This window comes from Brachyhypopomus gauderio, chromosome 7 (assembly GCF_052324685.1).
Source record: "Brachyhypopomus gauderio isolate BG-103 chromosome 7, BGAUD_0.2, whole genome shotgun sequence".
Lineage (NCBI taxonomy): Eukaryota > Metazoa > Chordata > Actinopteri > Gymnotiformes > Hypopomidae > Brachyhypopomus > Brachyhypopomus gauderio.
The window spans coordinates 8,082,952-8,099,768 of record NC_135217.1 but is presented as its reverse complement, the minus strand read 5'-3'; the positions used below and the strand labels follow the sequence as shown (position 1 = coordinate 8,099,768).

General features: G+C 51.6%; 1 protein-coding gene across 3 annotated transcripts in view; it reads left to right on the top strand.

Moving 5' to 3' along the window:
• The window catches only part of mbd2 (methyl-CpG binding domain protein 2), a 29,459-nt gene that overhangs the window by 10,237 nt on the left and 2,405 nt on the right, over window positions 1–16,817 (top strand). Inside the window, exons 2-7 of one of the 3 annotated variants that reach the window (XR_013132256.1) lie at window positions 521–680; window positions 5,441–5,578; window positions 9,711–9,801; window positions 9,945–10,122; window positions 10,345–10,420; window positions 13,354–13,480. Coding sequence is in view for 2 of the 3 variants with exons in the window: in XM_077011380.1 (XP_076867495.1) it covers window positions 521–680; window positions 5,441–5,578; window positions 9,711–9,801; window positions 9,945–10,122; window positions 13,354–13,468 (682 nt within the window). In the remaining variant the exon portion in view is untranslated. Of the gene's footprint in view, window positions 1–520; window positions 681–5,440; window positions 5,579–9,710; window positions 9,802–9,944; window positions 10,123–10,344; window positions 10,421–13,353; window positions 13,481–16,817 lie in introns of those variants that run through there. The other 2 variants (XM_077011380.1, XM_077011381.1) reach the window with 2 other exon arrangements.

The following is a 16,817-nucleotide window of genomic DNA, read 5'->3' as shown; positions in this document are numbered from 1 at the left end:
ACCAATACATTTTCTTCTTTTATTGCTATAATGCAGATCAGATTTTGGTTGGCACCCTGTGTGCTCTACCTGTAGGTTCAGTGGGTGAGATGGCCGTCCAGGTATGGCTGTGTGCCAGAACCCCTCCCAGGAGGCGTGGCGTGCTGGTATTGTTGCCAGGAAGCAGACCTGGACTCCGCCCACACCTTTGTCAGCCTCAGCTCAGAATGCGGAGGTTTGACAGTGATTGGAGTGAACTTTCCTGAGGGAATATATACGTTTGTGAACACATGTGGCTTTGGTTTACTTAGTGGAGAAACCCTTGAAGTCAAGAGGTAATCTCCTGACCTACACCGATGTTCCTGTGATGGTTATGACCTGACTGGCTGTTTATAGTTGTTTTTTTTTCTTAATTAGGGACTTAATTTAGTGGTGTGTTAATGAACACGATGGCTCTAGGAGGAACAGTGACCTGGTCATATTGAGCCTCTCTCACGCTGTTACTGGTTTTGTTTTTGTTTTTGTTGTTGTTTACCTCCAGCCCCACGGGGAAGAAGTTCCGAAGCAAACCCCAGCTGTCCCGTTACCTTGGCAACACAGTCGACTTGGGATGCTTTGACTTCCGCACGGGAAAGATGATGCCCGGGAAACTGCAGAAAAACAAACAGAGGCTCCGCAGTGAGAACCTCAGCTTGTCCAAGGTACAGATGCCCGGAACACCCCGGAACACCCCGGAACACCCCAGAATGCACCAGAATGCACCAGGAATGGCTGGAATGCCTGGAATGCCTGGAATGCACCAGGAATACCCCTTTAGCGAAGGCGCTACATGGGTTTAAGCCTTGGAATAGCAGAATGTATGTGTGTGTTGTCTGTGTGTGGGGTGAAGTGGGGTACAGTTAGGAGAAGCACAGAAGCTGGTGTAGAGTCAGTAGACAGTCTCAGAAGGTCAGAAGCCTGTTTCAGAAGTGTTCAGAAGTTTTCTGATATTTTTTTAAATTATTTCAGTTTCTGATGTTTAGGGTGAGTGTGGTTCTTTTTCTTATCCAGTGTTGTGTTTTGGTTTGTAAGCCAACACTTTCTGGTGCTAAGTAGGTTTGTAAGCTAAAGGTCTCTCTCACTAGGGTGGGTTTGTAAGCTAAAAGTATCTTATACTAAGTTTGTAAGTTAAAAGTCTCTGGTGCTAGGGGCCTGTGGTGTTTGTAGTTGATCTGTGGTTGTTTGCTGATTCAGTTTGCTACTGCTGTTTTGACTGTAGTAAGAGGATTTGTGAGTCTGAGGTGAGTGTGGACATGCAGAGTGGTTTGTTTGTGAGTTAGCTGATGGTACAGAACACTGTCAAAAAGATATTTCAGTTATCGTCAGTTAATGGTGGGAATGTGCGTCCTTTAGTTTGGACATAGCTATGTCACGCTATGTCCTTGATGGACACTACGAGTTTTATACACACGTTTCGTCCTGTGTTTTGTTCGTTACAGTGATCTTGGGTGTGGTTATGTAAGAGGCTGTATTAATGTTGTCACTCACCCTGGCTGAGCTGATAATGGCAGAAAACACTTATGAGAGAGAGTGAGAGAGAGAGAGAGAGAGAGAGAGAGAGAGAGAGAGAGAGAGAGAGAGAGAGAGAGAGAGAGAGAGAGAGAGAGAGAGAGAGAGAAACGAAACGAAAGGAAAAAATCTGCCACGTGGAAGGTTCTGGAAACCTTCTGACAGACTTGCTACTCTCACTCCTGGTTGTGGCACTCTTTTCTCAAAGAAACTAACAAACTAAAACTTCCCAGCCCAGCTGAGCTGGGACTCTGAGCAAGGCCCATTGATTTCTGAACCCAGAGATCACACTGGGCCAGACTCTGGTCTTCAGCTCACAGGTCGTTTGCCCAATGGCTGTTTTGTAGCGGTTAGTGGTGACGTAAGTCAGTAGAAGCCTGTAGTTGGTCATTGTCCATGCTGTTTAGTATCAATACTCTACACATTCTGGTTTCGTGTGCATTTGTCTGTGTGTTTGTGTGCATGCGATTGTGTCTCTGGGGGTGTTGCTCTGTGTCTGTCTGTGTTGCTGCATGTGTGTGAGTCTCTGTGGGGTTTTGTAAGTTCAACACAAGTCATTGGGAGCCAATTTGTGTTGAGATAGTATCCTAAGAATGTGTAACAGTACACACCACCACACCTTCCGAGGCTTGACTGCTTGCTGTCTCTCTTACACACACACACACACACACACACACACACACACACACACACACACACACACACCCGCACGCACACGCTCACATGCACGCACATATTCTTGCCACAATTTAAGTAAAGTCTTGAGCTATATTAAGAATGAATCTCAAAATTGCAACGTGACCCCAGTCACCGACACACTGGCAGTAACTAAGCTGAACTAACTCGGTTTCAGCTAGAAATGAGTTTGTCAGTTAGACGTTGTCGACCTGTTTTCTGTCTGGAATAATCTAAAACAAAAACCACAAAATGTATGTAGCCTACAATTGCTTTTGGAATAGAGCAGGTCGTTTCCCGGCTAACGAATTGTAAACATTTTCTTAACCGTCATCTTCACACACTCCTCACACTAAAGTGAGTGTACTCTTGGGCCTGATCTCTCGCTCTGTTAGCTTTAGCAGCACACGCTAAGCTCATGTGAGGTAACTGGGAGGCGCATCGCGGCCCAGCGGGACTCGAGCAGACGTCTCGTCTCGTTCCGCATGTCCCCGAGTCGTCCGGATGGGACTCTTCACCGGGTGCTCTGCATCTTTCCCCCTGGAACTCGGCTACGTGACCGGAGCGCCCAAAATAGCCACAAAATAAACAAGTCTCCGCCTTGAGGGTGTTCTGGCGCTCGCCGTCCGAAACGGCTCCGCTCCCGTGCCTCATGTACCCCGCCACACCCCCCCGCTTTTAGGGTTTAGACTGCATTTGAAACTCTAGACTACTACACTGCTAAATGCCGAAAATGTACACTGCATGCTACACAAGTATATACTGTATACCGCACCCTACTGCCTGTTCAGCAATACAGTACAACGTCTTATGACATTTACTGGTAATGTACTACACAGTAGTATAAAGTATGGAACGAGTTTCCCCTCAGAGTGGTAAAATTGCTGGAGGGAGACGGCTCAATGAATAGCAAGATAAAAGTTCACACTATATGGAAAGCCTTCCCTAGCTGTTTAAAGTTAGCGGGCTGCTAGCCTGAGGCGATATACCTGAATGACATTTAGCATCTTAGCTGGTAGTCCACTTCAACTATTTTTATTTTGTTTCAAACCGTGATGGGTTTGAATTCCATTTAACATTTAGAAGAAAGTGTATCTATGTATTATATTCACATTTATATTTGAAATCACTGGCACTGTTCTCCAATTGTGGGTTATCTGACTTTTTTTTGTGAAGGAAATGGCCTCGTTGCTCTGTAGAATGCAGTACACCACAAAGACCACATACTGAAGAAATCCGCTTTGGTCACATATTATATGCTACGTATCGTTTTTGCCACAGTCGGCATGCAAGGAGAACGTTGCACTGTAGGGTGCCATTTTGAACACGGAACCAAACGCAGGAACGCCAAGCAGTCACAGACACGCCTTCTGAGCCGAGACCGTGACCCTTTGGGTTCGTGCCATTGGCTCTCTCTCCGTCGTGGCAAGAAGGGACCGGTGCGTCTTCCAGGCATGGCACGAGCCTTGCGTGCTCGTGTGTCTTGTGTAGAGATGGCAAGATGATTGTAGTCTACTCTGTAGATGTAATCTCCACATTACCTGCAGTGTTTGCGTTCTTGCAATTGTGGGTAGCCATGTGTTCACTTTCAGATGTGAATGTAAATAAAGTGTGTGTGTGTGTGTGTGTGTGTGTGTGTGTGTGTGTGTGTGTGTGTGTGTCCTTTTCAGACAGCTTCTTTTTTTCAGCCATTCTGCCTCCTCATGAGCGACTGACCTCATGAGTTCAGCAGTTTGGTTTTTTGTTTGCTTGTGGTTGAACACATGCTAGTGCTGGTCACTGGTGTTTGGTAATTTGGTAGTGTCCCCTCTGACCGAGAGATGTCCCTGCATCCAGAGTTCTGTTTGTTTCTCTCAAGGCCCTCTGTGTCTCTCTTCAGGACTGTCCCTGATTCGTTATCAACAGACGTGACCCCCCCCCCTGTTTAGTTTATTAAGCCCTGGGACGGATATGAGAGCCCAGCTTTGCCACGGTGTCTCCCTGTTCCCCTCTTGGCCCTGTGGTCTGTGGGCTGAGTTCCAGGGGTCTTGATTTCTTTCTCCTGCAGTGCTGTCTCAGTGTTTAGGGTCGGGGCTGCAGTGCTGTCTCAGTGTTTAGGGGCGGGGCTGCAGTGCTGTCTCAGTGTTTAGGGGCGGGGCTGCAGTGCTGTCTCAGTGTTTAGGGGCGGGGGCTGCAGTGCTGTCTCAGTGTTTAGGGGCGGGGCTGCAGTGCTGTCTCAGTGTTTAGGGGCGGGGCTGCAGTGCTGTCTCAGTGTTTAGAGGCGGGGCTGCAGTGCTGTCTCAGTGTTTAGGGGCGGGGCTGCAGTGCTGTCTCAGTGTTTGGGGGTGGGGCTGCAGTGCTGTCTCAGTATTTGGGGGCGGGGCTGCAGTGCTGTCTCAGTGTTTTGGGGCGGGGGCTGCAGCGCTGTCTCAGTGTTTGGGGGCGGGGCTGTAGCGCTGTCTCAGTGTTTGGGGGCGGGGCTGCAGCGCTGTCTCAGTGTTTGGGAGCGGGGCTGCAGCGCTGTCTCAGTGTTTGGGGGCGGGGCTGTAGCGCTGTCTCAGTGTTTGGGGGCGGGGCTGCAGCGCTGTCTCAGTGTTTGGGAGCGGGGGCTGTAGCGCTGTCTCAGTGTTTGGGAGCGGGGCTGCAGCGCTGTCTCAGTGTTTGGGGGCGGGGCTGTAGCGCTGTCTCAGTGTTTGTAGGCGGGTCTAAATGCTTGTGGGTGGGGACTTTCCTCCAGTTCAGAAGACAATGACCTTTCAACTTCATCTTGCAGGGCTCGTGTGATCGTCTGTTTTGGTTTTGATTTTAGAAGCTGGCCGTTATCTGATAAGGTCAAATGTGCTGTGAGTGCACTGGGAGTGTATGCCATTTCAAAGCACCTCTCTCTGCTGGACTTGTGTTTCATTAACACCAATACTCCCACACTCACTACAACTGTAACATGTAGCATGTGTATGCGCGTGTTGGTCGGTGTTTATTCGTCTGTGTGTGGCATGACTACATTCACCCTGAAGGGCTGGGTGGTGTTTTTCTTGTAGATGTAAACTTTGTTCTGTGGAGAGCATAATAAAGAGTAGTTTTACAAGAATAAGGCTATTTGATTGGCTGGAGCGGATGGTGGGGAGGCAGATGGGGGGGATTGTGGGTCCTGCTCCATGTCTACACACCATTCATTCTTCCTGAATGTCCATCATCGACTGTATGTACACTGGTTTAACAAAGTAAAATGTGTCCCTGTCTAATGTCTGTCTGTCTGCAGGGGAAGCCTGACCTCAACACCGCTCTACCCATCCGACAGACAGCGTCCATATTCAAGCAGCCCGTCACCAAAGTGGTCAACCATCCCAGCAACAAAGTGAAGACGGACTTACAGAGAGCAACAGAACAACCCCGCCAGGTCAGGGGCTGCGGTTTTATTCATTTATTTATTGCAGTAATTATCCCGGTCATGTCTAGCCCAGTTTAGTTCGGTTCAGTGCTGTTCGATCCAGTCTGCAGCCTGTGGGCCCATGTTCCTTGATAATTTAGGACCTTCGAAGGTTACTTGACCTGAAGTCTCCGGATCCACCGGGGCTGCTGTGTCTCACTTTAGACACAAGAGGGCGCTCTTGTACACGCTTTCCCGCGTAGTATTGACGCAGTTAGTTCGGCTTTGGGCTGTTTTAAGCTGCTTGCTGTGAGCAGCCAATAGAGGCATTTGCTGCAGCCGAGTGTGCTCGGAGCACATCTGGTGTGTGATTGTAATAAGGAGGGTGGTGAGGGTGGGTGTAAGGTGTGGTGTGTTGGGAAAGTTCCAGAAGGGTCTCTTCCTCTTGTGTTTTGTTTTTCTTTGGGGTGCTTTTCTGGGCAGCAGAGTGGAACACTGGACATTGCTGGACACATGTGGTAAACATGCGAAGGAAAGACGTGTGGTTTGAGCTCTCGCCTGCTGTAGGATCGTTAGCCCAATTTATTTATTAAGGGAACTCGGGAGGGGCTTCTCTCTGTTATATGTGTCACCCCTTCTCATATTTCCCACTCCCACCCCCCATTTACAGTCGAGCCCCCCCACCCAGACAGAGGGCAAAATGGGAGGGAGAAAAGGAGTGTAGTTGCAGTGGGAGTTCAGGAGAAAGAGAGAGTGTGTGTGTGTGTGTGTGTGTGTGTGTGTGTGTGTGTGTGTGTGTGTGTGTGTGTGTGTGTGTGTGTGCGTGTGTGCACATGAGGGGCAATGCAGTCATTAGTGTGTGAGATATAAGCTTGCTCCCTGAGTGTCCTGTCCTTCGTTATCAGGGCAGTAAAACACACACACACACACACACACACACACACACACACACACACACACACACACACACACACACACACACACACACACACACACTGTGTGACACTGGTTTTTGTTTCCTTTGAACATACTTTTGGAAGATTGCAGAAGGAGAGGAAGTCGTTCACGTCTGGCTGTTGAAGGGGGTGGAAAAGCCACTCCCCCCCCCCCCCCCCCCCCCCCCCCCCCCCCCCCCCCCCCCCCCCAGCGACTGCGCTATGAGTGTCATTTCTTGCAAAGCCTGAAGCAGCCTTTACATATGTCTGGGCTAGGGCCTGCATTGAACCCCCTGTCCTGTAGCTGATCTGAGATCAGTAATATGGTAGGCTCCCTCTGTCACTATACACCTCCAAGACATTAGTTTGTGGAGCCTTTCGAGTTATGTGGAGTAGGCTATGCCATGGACAGTGTGTGTGAATGTGTGAGCAGCATCTCACGTGATCTTGTGTCTTTGTGATCTAATGTGATCTTGTGCTCTTGTGATCTAATATGATCTTGTGGTCTAATGTGATCTTGTGCTCTTGTGATCTAATATGATCTTGTGGTCTAATGTGATCTTGTGATCTCATGTGATCTTGTGATCTAATGTGATCTTGCCCACATTTCAGTCATAATGCTGTGCTGTGTCTGCTTTGTTCATGCTGCAGTGTGGATTTTATTCATTCTGATAATTATGACACATTTGACTAGATCACATTTGGTCACTGCCGTGTATTTCAACAGGGTCTGCAAAGGTTTTCTGTGACTGTTTATGTAATTACACTCCTGAAAACAAAACCTGCAAACACAGTTTTCAAGTACCTTCTCTTTGGGTTTAGTGTATTGTTATGGTCAGATGTTTGAGGAATGGACCGGCATAGAATTGTGTAGGGAGACGTAGGGAGACGTAGGGAGCACTGCTACCTGCTGAGAATGACCTCCAAGCAGTTTCCAGTGACACCAGTCAAAATCGCACTGTGAACACAGTGCCTGTGTCAGTGGGACACAATTCTCGTGACGCAGTGGCACTGGAAGGAGTTTGGCGTCATATCACACCGTGACACGCTGTTGCAGCACAAAGACTCGCTAGGGGTTAAACTCAGTAGGGGTTGAACTCACCAGACCGGTTTTGACAAAACTTGTCCACACCAGGTTGAACCAGGGACAGGTTGAACCAGGGACAGGCCGATCCAGGGACAGGCCGATCCAGGGACAGGCCGAACCAGGGACAGGCCGATCCAGGGACAGGTTGAACCAGGGACAGGCCGATCCAGGGACAGGCCGAACCAGGGACAGGCCGAACCAGGGACAGGCCGAACCAGGGACAGGCCGATCCAGGGACAGGCCGATCCAGGGACAGGTTGAACCAGGGACAGGCCGATCCAGGGACAGGCCGATCCAGGGACAGGCCGAACCAGGGACAGGCCGAACCAGGGACAGGCCGATCCAGGGACAGGCCGATCCAGGGACAGGCCGATCCAGGGACAGGCCGAACCAGGGACAGGCCGATCCAGGGACAGGCCGAACCAGGGACAGGCTGATCCAGGTACAGGTGGAATTGCCGTAGTGACTTGAAACTGGCAGAGGACGAGACAGCAAATCAGTTTTCTTGGCACTGAAGATGAGATGCTGCACTCCCAGTAGGATAATGTACCGCCCATATAAATCACCAGCATAATGTACCGCCCATATAAATCACCAGGAAATAATTGTGTAGAAATTCCTACATTTAAAGGATGGCAAGACACGACTTTTCCTTGTTTGATATTGATACTGAGGCTCAGGCATCAGCTGAAACTAGTTTAAGTGCTTGAATGTACATGGACATCCAGGTACCATGTCCAGACTGTCCACCCAAGCACACCACCTCCCTACAGGAATAGGAGAACTGTGAGCGTTTGTGTTATACAAAAACCTCACAGCTTCTTAATTTGATGGTGTTATGGGTTTAATTCTTCCTGAAGAATCAGGTCAGATTGGGTTTTCCTCAATCTGGTATCAGTTTCGGCAGTACTGGGCGTTGGAATGATGTGCCTATTCAAATCAAACTTCTTTCTTTTCCTTTGTTGTGGATGGTTAATAATCAGTTGAAATTGCATGTTTGCAGGGCGAGGGTCAAATGTCAGAGCTGGTTGTCCCCACCGTGGTGGACGACTTGACCTGTGGAGACGCGTGTCACTTTATTTTCTGTATGTCTTTTATTCTGCCTTTGTTGCCGACAAACAGCACATTTTTATACATATACGCACGCGTGCTCTCCTGCGGTGCTCGGGGGGTAGAGAGGACTGCAGATCTGAACAGCTCCGTCTCCTCCGTCAGCAGTGACCCCTGCTCGGCCCTGTGGGCGCAGGTGTGCCTGCCATGTTGATGAGAGGCGGGTGGGTGTGGCTGGGGGCGGGGGGGTGTGGCTCTAAGGCCCAGGCACCAATCCCCAGTCTCCATTCCCTCCTCAGAACAAAGCCGTTGCTGTAACGGGTGGTTTTGGCTGTACAGGACCCATGGTGACCGTGCGGGAGGTTTTATTTAAGAATGCACTTCGATAAATCCCAGACCCGTTTACGAGCGGTTGTTGGCCAGTCGTCCACCGCTCCGAGCAAAGCAGCTGCCGCCACTATCGATAGCCCCCTCGGGCAGGCACGGGGCTTTATTGGCTAACAGCCGTGCGCTAAAGGTGTATTTAAAGCCTCGGGTCCATGTTGGAGCGTAAGCCTGATCTGGGTCCAGTTTTAGCGACAAAATTCCAGTTCTAGAGTTATAAGTGGAATGGTCTCAGATGGGTCGCCACGATCAGTTCTTGTCTACCGTGTGTGTGTGTGTGTGTGTGTGTGTGTGTGTGTGTGTGTGTGTGAGGGCAGAACCTTCTGCAGGCTCCTGTTATGATTCCGCATCTTAAGTCATCAGACAGGATTAACCCAGGTTACCCCAGAAACGGCACAGAATTACTAAAACATCTCCAACATCAGAATGCATATACAATGTTGTTTGCTTTAGTGGGGTTTGAAAACTTTTCCTTTTGTTAGTGTTGGATTTGGGGATTTAAGAATCATCAGTAGCGCCTGCAGTGAATATCTCCCCCAGGATGCTTAGCGTTGCTCGGGGGACAGACGCACGTTGCAGGTCGCTGGCCGTCCTGCTTTGACTCGGGAAGACGTACACACAGGAGGACGACATCTAGCGCAGAACTGCTCGGCTTCTCAAGTGCGTTCTTGTCTTTAAGCACTTTTCCCTTCCTCTGTTTGTTCAGCTGTTCTGGGAGAAACGTTTGAAAGGCTTGAGGTCGTCGGATGTGACAGAAGAAGTTCTCCGCACCATGAAGCTTCCCAAGGGTCTACAGAGTAGGGCCCGTTCTCTTTGCCTCACCCACATTCACTCTGTTTGAGTTGCGAGGTTATTGCGTACGTCTGCTCTATAGCTCCACCTACAGGCTCCCGGTCATACCAGCGTGAACAAACATGGCATACGTGTGTGTGTTGGGCAGGTGTAGGACCAGACTCGTCAGACGAGACCCTCCTGTCCGCCATATCCAGTGCTCTTCATATGAGCTCGGGGCCAATCACAGGCCAGACGTCCAGCGCTGCAGAGAAGAACCCCGCCATCTGGCTCAACACCTCACAGCCGCTCTGTAAGGCCTTCATCGTCACTGATGATGACATCAGGTGGGTCCAGTGTGTGTGTGTGTGTGTGTGTGTGTGTGTGTGCGTGTATGTGTGTGTGTGTGTGTGTGTGTGTGTGTGTGTGTGTGTGTGTGTGTGTGTGTGTGTGTGAATATTGGGATATTGGGGTGTGGGCGGTCAAGGGGTGGGCGAGTGTGGCCAGCTGGGTTGTTAATAGTAAGTTTTTTGTTTTTTTTTTCTCCCTCCCCATGCAACCTGGTGAAGCCAATGACAAATTTCAAGAATGGCCAATAAAGTTCTCTTCATTCGTCCCTTTATCCATCCATTTACCCACCTGGGTGTGAGTATACTGCTGTCACTGGGGTTTGAATACAGTCCACCATTGGAGAGGTGATTTGAATATGTTCCACCCATTGGAGAGGTGATTTGAATATGCTCCACCCACTGGAGTGTCACAGGTCGTTTTTCCTTCTCAGTAGCTCACACTGGTGTCCAAGCTATTGCTAGAAGTAAGACACACCTCTGACCCCAACCCCCTCCCCCAACACTGCCTCACCCCCAACACCCCTCCACCCCCAGCACTGTCATGATGACACCAATCCTGCCCAAGAGGTGCTGTTTGGCTCAGAAATCTGGACCCTTTAGCGGTGAACCCCAGTCTGGACCCTGTGGAGGTGAACCCCAGTGTGGACCCTGTGGAGGTGAACCCCAGTGTGGACCCTGTGGAGGTGAACCCCAGTGTGGTCTCAAGCTCTCCTGACTAGATTTGTTTCTTCAGATTCAAGTGGTCCATTCATCATGGGGTCTCTGGGGTCTCTGCTTCAGTCTCCCAGTTAGTGTGAACTTATTAGATAGGAGGCGACTTCATAAGGATCATAATGGTTGCCCATTTCAGAGTCACTCCAGCTCTGTGAGGCATTACAGACGAGATAAATTGGCATCTTGCTGTGTACGGGGTAAAACGAAAAGCTGAAATAAGATTTTCACTCAGCAAGACGAGGTAGTTTGGGGTCTGCAGAGCCTCCAGAATACTGATTAGTCTGCTTTGGTGGGAATTGTATATTTATCTGTAGTGGGGCGTGAGGACTGATTAAGTTGCATAGCGTGATGTGTGGTGATTAGGAAATAATTTAGAGTCCCCTGTGAGTTGCCATCAAGGTGAGTGGTATAATTTGTGAGCGGAGTGTCCGAGAGCACCGAAGCATCCACAGTCACTGGGTTTCTCCAGAGCTACCAGTGGATCCATCCGACATCTCCTTGAGGTGTGCAAAACACACGGCCACGTCGCGCGCAGTTCCGCTTACAGACACTAGATGGCAGTGGACGCACACGTGGGTCTGGGCAGGGCTTGGCACGGGCGTGGGTGTGGGTGTGGGTCCAGCCGACCCTGTGGACTGTGAAATGGCTCTGAGATGAGCTGCTTGCTGCTGGTGATTATAAACCCGGGTGGAGGTGGTTGGGGTAAATGACTCGTATCTAGTCCACTCTCCTGCTCTCCTTAAGCCCGGTGTGAGACTGCTGAGCTTTGATCCAAATAGCCCCCGCAGTCAGAGTGCTGGAGGTGAGGTGTCCATGGCCAGGCTGTGTGTGTGTGTGTGTGTGTGTGTGTGTGTGTGTGTTTGTGTCACCTGCCCTTGGAAATGCACACAAGGTTGCTGTGTGGGTATGTGATCAGTCACGAGTTTTGCGAGTGTTTTGAGCGAGTTGGTCACTGACACTGGAGACGTTGCTGATGATGGTCCATTTCCATGGCGATGTTACCCGGTGACCGCATCCCTCCCTCTTTCATGGTGCTGCTGATGTTAAAGTTAAAGTGGTGCATTAATAGGAACCTTGTGCCTATGTTTGTGTGTGTGTGTGTGTGTGTGTGTGTGTGTGTGTGTGTGTGTGTGTGTGTATGTGTATGTGTGTGTTTTCGTGCGTGAGTGTGTGTATGTGTACGAGCATTTGTGCTTGAGTGCGACAGTGGGTGCGTGTGTGTGTGTGTGGTGAGCTCATATCTCATATCAGGTTGCCTGTGGTGGTACTGCTATTGTTGTTTTGCCTTAGTTAACCTCTAATTAAGAAGCTGCCATCCCAACTGCACAGCTAATCCCAGCGTTCGTTAATGAGAGGGCGGGGTTAATCCAGCACCAGAAGACGCTGCGTAGACAGACGTGTAGAGTGTGAGATGGAGTGCAGACAGGTGTGTGTGTGCGTGTGTGTGTGTGTGTGTCTGTGTTTGGGTGGGGGGTTGGTAGACGTGCAGGGAAACTGAGTGACAGGAGGAAACGAAGGGGCCAGCGTGGTGGGAGGGGCAGGAGACGAGACGATCTGGTGGAGGGGAGTGTGGGGGAGGGGCAGGAGACGAGACGAGCTGGTGGAGGAGAGTGTGGGGGAGGGGCAGGAGACGAGACGAGCTGGTGGAGGAGAGTGTGGGGGAGGGGCAGGAGACGAGACGAGCTGGTGGAGGAGAGTGTGGGGGAGGGGCAGGAGACGAGACGAGCTGGTGGAGGGGAGTGTGGGGGAGGGGCAGGAGACGAGACGAGCTGGTGGAGGGGAGTGTGGGGGAGGGGCAGGAGACGAGACGAGCTGGTGGAGGAGAGTGTGGGGGAGGGGCAGGAGACGAGACGAGCTGGTGGAGGAGAGTGTGGGGGAGGGGCAGGAGACGAGACGAGCTGGTGGAGGAGAGTGTGGGGGAGGGGCAGGAGACGAGACGAGCTGGTGGAGGGGAGTGTGGGGGAGGGGCAGGAGACGAGACGAGCTGGTGGAGGGGAGTGTGGGGGAGGGGCAGGAGATGAGACGAGCTGGTGGAGGAGAGTGTGAGGGAGGGGCAGGAGACGAGACGAGCTGGTGGAGGGGAGTGTGGGGGAGGGGCAGGAGACGAGACGAGCTGGTGGAGGGGAGTGTGGGGGAGGGGCAGGAGACGAGACGAGCTGGTGGAGGGGAGTGTGGGGGAGGGGCAGGAGACGAGACGAGCTGGTGGAGGGGAGTGTGGGGGAGGGGCAGGAGACGAGACGAGCTGGTGGAGGGGAGTGTGGGGGAGGGGCAGGAGACGAGATGAGCTGGTGGAGGGGAGAGAGTGGGAGGGGCGGAGCTCTGCTGACGGATGGTGGAGGATGCCAAAAGGAGGCCAGTCATGATCAAAAGGGCAGTTAAACACTGGACTGGGTACAGACTTCCCAAGCATACCCCGATCCCCCTTTCCTCCCTCCCTCCCTCCTTCTCTCTCTCCATCATCTCTCCCTCCCTCCCTCCCTCCCTCTCTAATTCAGTGTGTCCCTCTCTCCGCAGGGAGCAGGAGCTGAAAGTGCACCAAGCCAGGAGGAGTCTGGAGGAGGCCCTGATGGCCGACAGCCTGGCGCGGGCTGCCGACTCCGTCAGAGACGTGGAGGACAGGGCGGCGTAGTCGCTCCAGCAGGTGAGAGAGACGGCCCAGCCCTGACGCCGTCGGCAGACGCCCCCTCACCGTTAGGAAGGGATTCAAAGTCATTAAGAAAAGAAATCCCACTGCCGATAAGCGGCCATGCCGCTCATAAGAGTTTGCGTGAGATTTGCTCTTAAGCGATTAGTATTCCACTCCAGCCTGGCCCTCCCTAAGCCCTCCGTGACGTGCGCCGCTGCTGAGGCCAACCGCACGATTATTCCGACGTTGAAATGGAATTAGCAGTTTGTGCAGAGGAACCTCTTGGCCAGCGTGCAGCACAGCGTACGTCGCCTTATTGGAATCTTTACTGCAATGTCCAAAAAAGCTTCGGGGGTGTCTCATCCCCTTTACCGTCCGATCGCAGAGACCTACCGTCGCAAAGACCTGCCCAAGCCCTGCTGCAGACGGCCCCAGGAGACGGCGTCCCCGTCTGACTTCATAGCTGTCTGCTGTGCACATCTAAGCAGGAGTGGGGCTCGCTACATTTAGGCTGTGCTTTGCTACCCAGCTGAGACCACACTGCTGAGAACACACCAGAGAATCAGGAGTTTATCACATGGACCCGCTGAAACAAAGGCGCTCTAATCAGTCAGTCCATCTATCTGCAAGCCATTCACAGGGCATTGCTCATGCTCTGTAGCCTAATATCTTTAGCATTAGCTTTAGCGGCATACACCATGTTATCAACATTCACAGCCGCAACGCTAAGGCAGGTCCGGCTCTCCGCCGTCTCAAGACAGGGTCGCGAGGGGTCACCAGGCGACACCGTTTTCACCCATTGGCTTTTTTTTTTCGGAGAAAGCCCAGCTCAAAAGGTCATGAAATATTCAGATGGTCATTAGGAGAGGGGTCCAAACGCCGCCTCTGCCCGAGACCCCCCCGCCGGCACGCTGCTCACCCGCTCCTCTTCATCTCTCTCTGATGAATCTTTAAACCAAATTAATAGTTGATAGCGGCCCCTCTCGCCCACGCCCGCCTGTCCCCGGACCGGAGGCGAAGCGGCACACTCTTCCACCAGGCCACGTCTTACATGTCCAAGTACACCTCCATTTTGAGAACGTATATTGGAGCAGCTACTTTTTAAAAAGCGTGACGGAGAGGACGCGCTCCTCCTCCTCTTCCTCCTTCTTGTCCTGTGGTTTGGTGTGACAGTCCCCTGTGTAAAGTTGCCCACAAACGCGACGTGGAAGGGTGCCCTCACCGTGGGGGTAGGCGTTTCCCTTTTTAGGGATCATTGCGGACAGGAGTTTGCAATCGCTAAATGCTATTTGAATACAAATTCTGGAGTGTGTGGCGAAGGGGAGAGGATTTGCATGAATCCAATCGCAGCTCTTTGCTAAGATAAATGTGCGTGTCCAGTGTATGGGAGGTGGGTGGATCCTTTAATCTGAATGAAGAAGATACCTCTCTCTCCCCAAGCAGCCGTTTAGCACGTGAGGTGTAGGGGCTGGCCGGGGCTGTTGAGTCTTCTCCCAGAAGGCTTTGGAAAGGGTGTGTGTGTGGTAGGGCGTGTCCAGCAGCGGGTGCAGGCGGGGTGAAGGTGGTCTCGGTGTTCAGGCTCCTCCTGGTACGGGATCGTGTCAGGGTTCACAGCTCTGAACACTCACCTGCAGTACCGAACCGCAGTGAGCAGAACAGATAGAAACGGTGGTTCTTTGGCAAATTGGACAGACGGTAATCAACTGGCGTAATGGCCCACCTCGCTGTTCCAGTATTGCTGAGCATGCTCAGTACAGGTCAGTAAAAGCAAGCGGGTGGAGCCATGGGCTGGTAGCCAAGCAGTTGCCTTCTCGCCCCCCCAGCTTGGAGATCTCTCCCCACCATAAAACAGACTGCTCCTCCCTTCTCCACCCTGGATCTCCCCAAGTACCTTGGACACCCCCACAACCACCCAACCCTCTCCCAACACAGCTGACCTGACAACTATCCTGACCCTCCCCCTACACCCCCACAACCAACCTGAACGTCTACCAATGTCCCCACAACCACCCTGACCGTCTACCAATGTCCCTACAACCACCCTGGACTCTCCCAATGTCCCCACAACCACCCTGAGCCTCCCCCAATGTCCCAACAACCACCCTGACCTCCCGCAATGTCCCTACAACCACCCTGGACTCCCCCAATGTCCCCACAACCACCCTGACCTCCCCAATGTCCCCACAACCACCCTGACCGTCTACCAATGTCCCTACAACCACCCTGGACTCCCCCAATGTCCCCACAACCACCCTGACCTCCCCCAATGTCCCCACAACCACCCTGACCTCCCCCAATGTCCCAACAACCACCCTGACCTCCCCAATGTCCCCACAACCACCCTGACCCTCCCCAATGTCCCCACAACCACCCTGAGCCTCCCCCAATGTCCCCACAACCACCCTGACCTCCCCCAATGTCCCCACAACCACCCTGACCTCCCCAATGTCCCCACAACCACCCTGACCCTCCCCAATGTTCCCACAACCACCGTCCCACAGTGTCCCCCCCAGGAGACCACCAACACCCTAATATGCATAAATACTGGATAGATTTTATTCTCATGTACATTAGATAAAGGACTACTGTCCTGAATTACCCATGAAGAGGGCCAGATTTGTTTATTGCTGGCATACACACACACACACACACACACACACACACACACACAAATGCTGATGGGATGCAGTAAACCCTTATGCTGACACAATAACAAAACAAACAAAAAAATAAATAAATGTGTGCGATGATACCTGTGTCAGCGGTTAGTCTGGTGGATGGAGGAGGCTGACGTCAAAGAGACGGGAGGCGATTAGTTCCCGTAGCCTCTACGAACGGAGGGTTTTATTACTTAATTGCGGGATGATCTGAAGCTTGGGTGTTCTTGGCTAACTCCTAATTACAGCATGTTTGGACATGGCTGTTACACAGCTCTGAGTAATCGAGAAAATAAATGTAGCAACAGTGAGAGGATTCGGAAATGTGTGTGTACATGTGCGGGTGTGAACATGAACGTGAGCGGAAGAGTGTGTGTGTGTGTGCGCATGTGTTTGTGAGCGTGCGCATGCGTGTGTGCGTGTGTTCGCTTGCTTTCACGCTCTGAAAGAGACCTTCCCCAGACCCTGGAGGGTATTTGCTAGAGGAAAATACCCCCAATTATCAGAATGTTATGCTCTCTAATAAATCATTAAATATTAAAGAACCGTGAACGCCACTTTTACATAATTAAAGTGTGGGAGAGGGAGAGAAGGAGACCAGTGAGGAGAATGGCTGATCCGAAACACAAACAAACACGCCTCCCTCTGCACATACAGCTCCCATATCATCTGCCGTTGAATATACACAGCGTCCT